The sequence below is a fragment of the Ipomoea triloba genome, chromosome 14, assembly GCF_003576645.1.
Source record: "Ipomoea triloba cultivar NCNSP0323 chromosome 14, ASM357664v1".
Taxonomy (NCBI): Eukaryota; Viridiplantae; Streptophyta; class Magnoliopsida; order Solanales; family Convolvulaceae; genus Ipomoea; species Ipomoea triloba.
The window spans coordinates 348,637-358,876 of NC_044929.1; the positions used below are offsets into that span (position 1 = coordinate 348,637).

Below are 10,240 nucleotides of genomic sequence, written 5' to 3' on the forward strand. Positions count from 1 at the left end.
AAACCCCCCCCCCCCCCCCCCCCTCTCTCTTAAAACTTTGATGATTACCTCTGCAGGTTTTCAGGTCTATGGGATTTCATGGGTGTTTTTTGCTTCAACTTTTGCAATTCTGAATGGAAGTGGTATCATCAACTAAATACTTATAGTTTAGCAAATAGCAAGCACACTAATGGATAAACATGATTGTAAAGGGAAGGATCGGAGGTAATACATCCCGTCTTCCTCATCCAATTATTTCTTTCTTGGACATAAACAAGTAATGCCTAGCTTTCTTTGACTATGGATCAGATCGAGGGATTTGGTATTGTTTTTAGGTCCAGTGAAAATATGTTCAATTTAGGAAGAAAACCAGCAGAAAGCAGCAAACTTTATTATATGTTGAGTGACTTTAATTTGCACTGCATTGTCTATGCTGATCTATCCATGTGCAGCTTTCTCCTAGTCATTGCACTAATATGAATGACCAAATTGACTAAAACCATACAGGGATTAAAAACTAAAACTATGCCTTTCATTTGAAACTCAAACATAAGGTAAACTAGATAGTCCAGAAATTTCACAGAGGCAATTTATCATACACTTGGAGTGCACAAAGAAAAACCATACCTGCTGAGAAACATAAACGGCAAAGAAAGACATCCACCACCAATTCTTCCCATACTGCTCACTCAAATCAGTGAATCTCCAATCCTCCCTGGCGCCCCACTGCCACTTCTCTCGCCGGAAGTAGTTATGCGTCAGCCTTATACTCCATATCCACGTCAGCACCACAACCGCCGCCGACCTCCAAGCGTCGTACTCCCCCGCCGGATGACTCCGGTAGTAGTGCAACAGCAACACCGGAATCACAGTCCAGTACAAATCAATCATCTGCCCATCATTCCAAACAAAACAGTTAAAACAAACATTAATGAAAGTATTTTTTGGTAGTAGAATGGAATGGGAATGATTATTAATATGGGAAATAAAACCCTTGTTTTATTAAGAAATGGATTTTTGCAATTAATAGGATAATCAAAATTCATAGCAGTATTCTAAAAACATGTCAATCAAACAATAACAATGATTTTGATACCATTCCTGATAGCTAAATATGTCAACCAAACACACTTCAATCAGTGATTTCGTTAAAATTAGTGCGTTTATCGGAATTGTTACCCAGTGGCTTGATTGGAGGAGGCCGATGATCCAGAAGAGGAGGTTGACGTTGAAGAAGAAGAAGAGGTGGGAGAGTAGGAGAGGGTGGTGGTAGCACCAGTGCCAGAGAGGTGCATTGTGTGATTGTGGGGAATGGTAATGGCGGAGGAAAGAGAGGTAGAAGAAGATGGAGGGAAGGGGAGCTAAGAAAGCAACCAATGCTCGGTTGAAATTGTTATGAGAAGAAGCCATGTTTTGGATTGTTGAGAAGACCGGGAAAGATGGTGATATATATAGTAGTATAACGTTGTTGAGCTAAGGTTGAACTTGGGTGGACAGTGGACATGACTACTCGAGCTACAGGGTGAGCCAGATCAAAAGTCAAAGGGTATTTTATATTAGTGCAGTTCGCGCAATTATGATAAAGAATTACAATGAAGTAAATTATTTTAGACAAATTTAAAAGGTTAATAAGTCACTCACACAATCAGATCATGTTGGGAATCGGGTTGTCCCAATCATACCTTAATTTTGAAACTCCTAGAGGCTTCATGTCACGGACTATTTTCCATGACCATGTTAGACCCAATGAATAAACGGGCCAACTAGTTAGCTTGCTTTACGGGTAAAGGGGATGACAATAGCTTTAAGGGAGTTCTACCTTAGACGTTAGGTCTAACCGAGTTAGGCACGCCGAGGTACCAATACGATTCGAAGGGCACAACTGGTCGAGAGCTATTGATGCTTCCTTAATGAGCTTATGGCAAGGCGAAACCAGATTTGCACGTATGAGGGTAAGGCTGGTCCGCGGGACATGAGGGGTCCCGGAACGCTGCAAGGGCGTTCTGTGCTGCGCGGGACTCTCTATGTCCGTGACATTCAGCTGAGCTCCCTTAAAAAATTTAGTATAAGAGGTAAATGATGAAATGTGTATCCATAATATATAAGAATTAGACATCATCAATAAGTTTAATTAAACATCATCTATCAAACCAAGCATATAATTATAAAAAATAACATGTGTAAATGTAAATTTCACCGAATCTCAAATTGATTGCAGCGTGATATGGTTCCATAACAAAGTGAAGAAGCAGAAGCACAATCATGATTAAGGACTATGCAAAAGATGATTAAAAGATACTAAAAAGCTATATTTTGGGTGTAAGATCATAGGATGATCCTACGTATGTGGTGCATGTCATGATGGTTTGTAGGGTAATAATGGTGTGGCTAATCATTTTTTTTGCAAGAACCGCACAGCTCATATGGCACCCCCTAAGAGCAATCCCAACACTAAATTAAATTTCTTTTGTTAAGTTTTTTCTTGCTAAGTGGGAGAGAGGGAAAAGGTGAAAAAAAATTAAATGAAAAGCCTTTAAACATACTTAACAAGCACTGCGCTTGCACGAGTTCGATATTCATTCTCATAAGATAATTACAATATGAGTTTTTTCCACTTTTGGTCCCATGACTTTAGTGTTTCCGTCAATTTAGGTACACGACTTTCATTTTGCCACTTTTAGTCCTTGACTTTAATTTTTTTGCCACTTTTAGTCCTTGACTTTGATTTTTTTTTTTCACTTTTAGTCCTTTCGGCCATCCGAGCGACAACTTTTAATCGAAATCAACAAATTGTTGTGCCATTAAGGGTAAATAACGTTTAATGTATTTAGAGATTTATCAATAGACAATTTTACACTTAATGACACAACATTTTATTGATTCCGATTAAAAGTTGTTGCTTAAAAAGCGAAGCAGAACAAGCAAATAACGTCTTTTTTTCCTATTTTTTATCTGATTTTATTTATAAATATATTTAGAACTTTATCAAAATACACTTTTACCCTTAATGGCATAACAATTTGTTGATTTCGATTAAAAGTTGTCGCTCGGATGGCCGAAAGGACTAAAAGTGGAAAAAAAAATCAAAGTCAAGGACTAAAAGTGAGAAAAAAATTAAAGTCAAGGACTAAAAGTGGCAAAATGAAAGTCGTGTACCTAAATTGACGAAAACACTAAAGTCATAGGACCAAAAGTGGAAAAAACTCTTACAATATTTACAAACTAAATAGTATCTAAATATGTATTCACAGGACATTTCAACATTATTTATGGAAGTTCATAAAAGCTTAAACAATAAAACATTATTTATGGAAGTTCATAAAAGCTTAAACAATAAAACATCGAATAAAATTCAATGAAAAGGAAGACAAGTGTAGAATTTCTTTAAATTTTCGTTAAGCTGTGATTGCATAAGATACGTTAAAATTGTTCATTATAGTTTGGACCACAAATTTAAGGATCTCATTGTTCATTATAGATTTGAATCATAAATTTTAAGGATCTCACTGTTTTTGTCATGGAAAATGCTGGAGGCCCAAATGCTTGTACACTAGTGCCCAAAACAAAACCAAATACATACTTATTATTTTTGGTCTTTGCTTGTATGATAGTGCTTCAATTACCGTAAACAAAGCAAAATTTATAAATTTATTTTGATTTAATTAATTAGTTACGTTATGCTATAGAGTAAAACTTTTCATTATAATATCATAATCAATCATTGAATAATAAAAGAATAAAAATAAAAATACATCCCTTTTCCTAATGGCATTTGCATGCGCATACTAATTAGATGCTCTCTTTTGGCGCAATGGGGTACCCATTTTAATTAATCATTTAATTATCTTTTTTTTTAAATCCTTTTCCCCATTTTCAGCTTCTTTTTCCTCTTTAATTGCTGGGGTAAAAATGAAAATAATTTGAGGTTGCGTTTGGTTCGCACATGGAATCGGAATCGGAATGGGTATCAGATACTTGGTAAGGGTAATGGGTTTTGGTGAAAGTATTTAGCATGTTTGGTTGTTGGGTGGAATGAGAATGATTATTAATAGTTGGGAAAGAAATGATGAAGGGAGATGAAACCCTTATTTAATAAGGATATGGGTTTTGCCATTAATGGGGTATTCCAAACCCATAGTAGCATTCACAAAACCTATCAACCAAACACTAACAATCACTTTGATACCCATACTTTATGCCTAAACCCCCCAACCAAACACACCCTTGGTAATGGTAATGGGTTTTGGTGAAAGTATTTAACATGTTTGGTAGTTGGGTGGAATGGGAATGATTATTAATAGTTGAGGAAGAAATGAGGAAGGGAGATGAAACCCTTATTTAATAAGGGTATGGGTTTTCTCATTAATGGGGTATTCCAAATCCATAGTAGCATTCACAAAACATATCAACCAAACACAAGCAATCACTTTCATACACATTCCCTATGTCTAAACCCACCAACCAAACACACCCTGAATTTATAGTGTAACCCTATCTCCAGACAATAGCAATTCACACCATTTGGAATGTTAGGACTATGTATCTTAACACAAATTAGAATTCATTTTTTCTCCTATATTATTTGGAGGATTACCATTTACCATTTCTCTCAAACTTAAGACTCTTTGTATATATCTGTATAAATAGTTAAATACATTCTTCATCATATATTTTCAGTCATCATGATTGATCAATAATAATACCCTACCACCATAGTCAGGGCAAAGTCTCATGCTTACATGAACTTCTTTTGTTAAGGCTCCGAATGGATCTTCCATATATAGTAGACAATCTTGAGGCTCAAAATTAAGTACATCATGATGCATTTATTTTTCCATGCTCATCTCGTCTCTATCCGATGAGGTTATGTATGTTGTTGTAGCTAGGTTATATTACATTCCAGGGCCTGTGGTTAGCTATTAAAGCTGCCTTTTGGTCCTCCTCTTATCTGGAATACAAAGATTATTACTTGGCCTCCTCTCATCTGGAATAAAAATATTACTTTTTTAACATTTAATCGAATGTTTTTTATTGATTTTGAATGACCACATCAATGCTTACTTAATCTGGACATATCATAATTCAAACTTTAATCCTTCAACTATTGCATTACTTTTAATTCTTGAGTTCACAATCAATCAAATATTGAAAGTGTGTCACTTTCTAAAGATTTGATAGTTTGTTGAATAACCAAATGATAGCCCATAGGTAGCCTTTCAACCTCCTTGAGGTCCCATTTTGCACACTCTACCTTTACACATATCCTTTTAGTATATTAAAAATATACTTTTTATTTATGAACTATACAATTATATGGACCATAATGATTGCGGCAACGCTTTCTTGGGCCATAAGTGCACATTTAGTCTATAATAAGCCCATGATTACTAGAGTTGGGCCGTTTGTTTGACAACTACACCCTCAACATATAAATACCACAGCCCATTCCAAGCCCAAGCAGATTCTTCATGACTATGAAGTTTGAACCAAACGAGTTGCACACTACAACATAAGTAAAAAGAGAAATGCTGGACAGGGCCACTTGGTTGACCGCCTTCTTGGGCCATATGAGAGCCCAATATTCAACATAAGTTAGGCCACAAATAAGTCCATCATTAGCAGTAGTTGGGCCATTTGGCACAACAGAAGCCCACGCAGGAAGGGAATGGAATCCAGTTGGTTTAGGAGCCTATTCTTAGCGTTAGAGTGAAGGTTTAAAAAGATGCAAAGGAAGGGAGCTTAGAGAATGAATGTTGACTTGAAATGGAAGAAAAGAGCACGTGAAGTAGCGTGACTGAGCTTGAAGAAAGCGAATATTATCTGACACAAAGCACAACGCCACACCACGTGGACTCACTGACAACAATATCCTCTTATCTTTGACCACTCTGCTACGCCCCTATTCGCTCACTCCAAACCCCATCATTGTCATCTGCCTCACATTATTATTATTATTATTATTATTATTATTATTATTATTATTGTTTGCAATTATTACTTGATAGAGTATGTGTTTGATAAATTTTACTTTTATATAATAGTTTATAAATTATATAAAAGAAATAAATTACATTAAAAAGACCTTATACAGTTTGATCAAAATAGTGTTGACAAAATTCTTCTAATATAATTTTATGCTAATACAAGTTATAAAAATAAAATACTACATGGACTCTACTTTTTACTTTCAACTTCTTCTCTCTAACAAATCATTAATGTACACATTATTTTTAGGACTCACATGATAAAAATATCATATTTTTATTTACATTATAGAGTAAAAGTGAAAAAGTAAAATTTGAAATTACATGTAATGAAACACGTTATAAAAATTATCCTCTTACTTTGATTAGACCCTCCAAATCTATAACTGTTCTCCTTTTCTTTTAACAACATATGCCTTTAGTAAATTTTATTTTTAAATTATAAAAAAAAAAAATTTACATTTACGAAGCTAAGCTTTATTAGAGTTGAATTTTAAAATTCACTATGTAAATAATTGAGAAACAAGAGAAACTATTTTACTTTGTAACAATACAAGTAAATGAACCCCAAAAAAATTGTTCTTCTGTACTTCAAAGCCAAAAAATATCATTTTCTGTAAAATAAAATAATAATTTGTTTTTCTAAACAGATCAATAATCATTAAATTTACAAGCATAAAATAAAATGAAAATCAGAGAAAATAAGTGGGTTACATTATTTTTGTCGGTAAAGCATAACAGAAAGAGAAGCTTTCCTTTTTTTAAACTGCATTAAACACCATACTAGACTGTACAACTCTTATAGGCTGCTCCTACCAATCATACACAATTTTTACTTTTAGAAAACTTCAATTCAACACTACTGCATTACAAATTATACTTAGCTATAATAATTACTCCGTATATCTTTCGAGACTAGAACCTTTAATCACGCATTCGAATCTCACCCAAAAAAAAATCTTGCTAGAATATATTTAGTATCCAATGAGTATATAACAATAAAACCATACACAATAAAGTACTATTGAAAACCATATCAATAATTACACAAATATTATCACAGTTTGTATCCAATCGTCGGGATAGGCATTTGCTATAATGAATAATGATAATATAATACCATAACACTTGAATTTAGTTGCAGACTTCATCCACATCTAAATTTTATCATAATAAAGTTTCCAATGAAACTTTTAGATGTAAAATCCAAGTCAAGAAAGCGGGGGAGTGGGAGTAATGAGTAGCTGAAAAACTTGATATTTTTTTATCACATTACAATAAACACTGATACAACCAACCCGAACCAATAACATATCATCACACTAGCTGCAGATTACAAATACAGACTGCAAACATGACTAAAGAGAAGCTGGGCAAAATGAATGCCAACAAGCTACCTATACATCATCCACATGACCACCGCCACTCACATTTTTTTCTAACAAAAGGTTAGGTCAACTTTGAAAGGTTTAGTTTTCTTTCCTACTGGTTTGGTTTCTTAGCGGAGGGATCACATCTAAGTCAGAAGCAAAGCAAATTTCGTCTATGGTTTTTTTTTCTTCTTTTGACTAATTTTAAGGTTGCCATAACGCTTGTTACAATTATACAATAAACAATAGGAGAGGTGAAATAGGAAAATGGTAAAGAAAACCATAGCAGAGGCCAAATTATGCAGAACTGCTTACAGCTGTACGCAGGAAGTGCCTTGTTTGTTATTGCGTGGTGCGCGTTACCCTACTTCTTGCCACTACACTCCTGCAAATATTAAGGATTTAAGGTAATACACTTTAAAGGGGGGAAAAAACAAGAAAAAACTGGAGAAATGTTCCCACAAGTCACATCGTAAGGTATTACACAGTACTTCAGAAAATGTTCAGTCTATGTTGTTATAATATATACTAATATCTGCATATCATGATACAAACTTCATATTAATGTTATAATCACATAAATTAAATGCTCACATTCAGAGACACTATCCTATGAATGAAGACCAACATTAGTGTTGTTGTTTGATCAAGAAGCAGTGAAGCACAGAAGAATAATGCTTAATATCATATCCCCTTTTATCAACCATTCAATAACCATTTCTAAGCTCCAGCTAGATGACTAAATAAGAAGACTGTCATGCTACTACTAACTACAAATGTACATTGCAGTTCTAACACTATTAAAAACTCATTCCATCAAAAGAAATAATACTCCCCTAAATCCTTTTTTAATCTTCTAGAGTCGACATCTAAATAATCTGTGCACCTTTTTGTCCATTTGTATGAATATTCAACTTGGGAGCAGTATTCTAATTACTGAATACACAACTTATAACCCTCTAGACATTCAGGTTGATTCTTAACACTCCCCTATATAAAGGGCAGGTCGGCTAATTGTAAATATAGTTCTAAAGGTCTATAAATGCACATGTTCATTCAGATGCATAAGCTTGATAAATTGAACATAGTAAGAACAATAACAAAATCCATCAACTTATAGCAGGGAAAGATAATCAAAATAATGGATATATATGAACTTCTAACTTATGAAAATGGTTTCATGTTAGAAAGTGTGAAATCATAAAACAGTGAAAAGCATTGCAACAAGAAGCAGACATAATAAAGATATTGCAGTGTCAAGTTTAGGAAAGAAAATATTTCCACTCCCTGGAATGCAAATGTTACGCATAATAGGTGTTAGCACAATATTATGTTAAAAATTACAAACATAAAAAGCATACCTCCCAGGAATCATCTGAGAACTGTTGACAGAACCCCTTGAATTTCCAAGTCGATTGGCCCTATTTTCTTGTTCCCTCTCCACTCGTATCGCAGCAACCTCCTTTTCCATTGCAGCAACCTCCCTTCTCATTTTTTTAGCCTCAACTTCCATTGCCTTTGTTAGAGTCTCTACTTTCTTGGCTAGCATCTAAACAGTAATAATGGAACAAACTTAGCAAAAACAAATCATAGAAGAAGTCAGTAGCATTGGTGTGGAAGAATAACCTCAATTGCATCATCCTTGTCTTTTAGACTTTGATCCTTTTCATGACATGCTTTTCTCAAGGAAACCACCTCCTTTTGTAGCAAATCGTGTAATACTCCTGGGACAGTATCCTCTGTTTCTGTTACTTGCAAGTCATTGGGCTTTTCATCTTGATTTTCTTTCCATTTATTTTCAGCCCCACTATCCTTAGCTCCATCACAGGACTGAGTAAGCTTAAAATTTGGACCAGTTCCACTAAGAAGGTTTTTACTTCGGTCCAATGATCTTGAGCCACCATCAAACGACTTTGATGTCCCTTTTGCATGCTTCAGGACAGAACTGATCCCAGAAGACCTCATTTGAAAGGATGGTGACCGCTTGGGCAAAAAGCCATTAGAAGCCAATCTTGAAATATTTTCTGCTCCACCCAATGATTGTCGACGTGTAGCACCATTGCTTGAGCTTCTTGCATCTGGAGTGCTGCGAACGCTTGTGCTAGATGACCTCAATGTATCTTCTAGAACCCTAAGCCTTAATTGATATTTTTCCTAGGGAAAACAGTAAAGTGCAATTTAAACTAGGACATAAATAGAAAATTGAGTTACAACTCAGATATTAAATTGGGTGAAGCAATACTTTCAACTGGGCTTCTGATTTTGCAGTTCGTTCAGAAATTGCTAGCTTATCTCGTAATTGTTGCATCTCCCCCTGTGGCATTAGAAGATGTGGCCACCACAACCAAAGATAACAATCAAAATGCATTAAATTCATTAATCAAGATAGAATCACAATTAGAACATCAAGTCAATCAAGGGCTGTGATCGACAACTAATATACCTGCAAAAATCTTCTCTCTTCAAGCCACTGTTTTACAGGCATTACTTTGTCACTAGAATCTTTCCACTCATTAGCAACCACTGTGGCCACCCTATTTGCAGTAACCTTCGCACGTGCCAGCTCCCGGTCAAGAGTTTTTCTCTCTTCCTGGGAACAGATTAAACAGAACATATTTCAAGATACATGGTACTCTGGACTTATCAGGCATGATGTATAATGGAATTATTTTTTGCACATTACATTCATCTCTTGAACTTTGCGTTGGTAATCCCGAACAGCATTAGCTGCTGCACCACCAGCAAGAACAGCCTCTTCAAGCTCACGCACAGTTTGGGTAAGCTTTTCAACCTCTGCAACCTTTTGGCGATGCATTTTATCCAATATTTTGTTCTCTTCCTGAAGTATTTTGGGATTAAATTACAAATTAAAAAACTATACCAGAAAAAAAAAAAAAAAAAAAAAAA

The 10,240-nt window shown here is 34.9% G+C and overlaps 2 protein-coding genes across 2 annotated transcripts in view; both read right to left on the reverse strand.

Moving 5' to 3' along the window:
* The window catches only part of LOC116004176 (uncharacterized protein C594.04c), a 2,800-nt gene extending 1,341 nt beyond the window's left edge, over positions 1-1,459 (reverse strand). The window contains exons 1-2 of the mRNA XM_031244114.1: positions 1,159-1,459; positions 607-870 (exon numbers count right to left, since the gene is read on the reverse strand). Coding sequence (XP_031099974.1) covers positions 607-870; positions 1,159-1,389 — 495 coding nt within the window. The 5' untranslated portion in view covers positions 1,390-1,459. The remainder of the gene's footprint in view (positions 1-606; positions 871-1,158) is intronic.
* A 5,743-nt stretch (positions 1,460-7,202) lies between these two features.
* The window catches only part of LOC116004875 (microtubule-associated protein 70-1-like), a 6,187-nt gene continuing 3,149 nt past the window's right edge, over positions 7,203-10,240 (reverse strand). Inside the window, exons 6-11 of the mRNA XM_031245068.1 lie at positions 10,017-10,172; positions 9,777-9,923; positions 9,576-9,647; positions 8,960-9,487; positions 8,695-8,882; positions 7,203-7,718 (exon numbers count right to left, since the gene is read on the reverse strand). Of these exons, the coding sequence (XP_031100928.1) occupies positions 7,676-7,718; positions 8,695-8,882; positions 8,960-9,487; positions 9,576-9,647; positions 9,777-9,923; positions 10,017-10,172 (1,134 nt within the window). The 3' untranslated portion in view covers positions 7,203-7,675. The remainder of the gene's footprint in view (positions 7,719-8,694; positions 8,883-8,959; positions 9,488-9,575; positions 9,648-9,776; positions 9,924-10,016; positions 10,173-10,240) is intronic.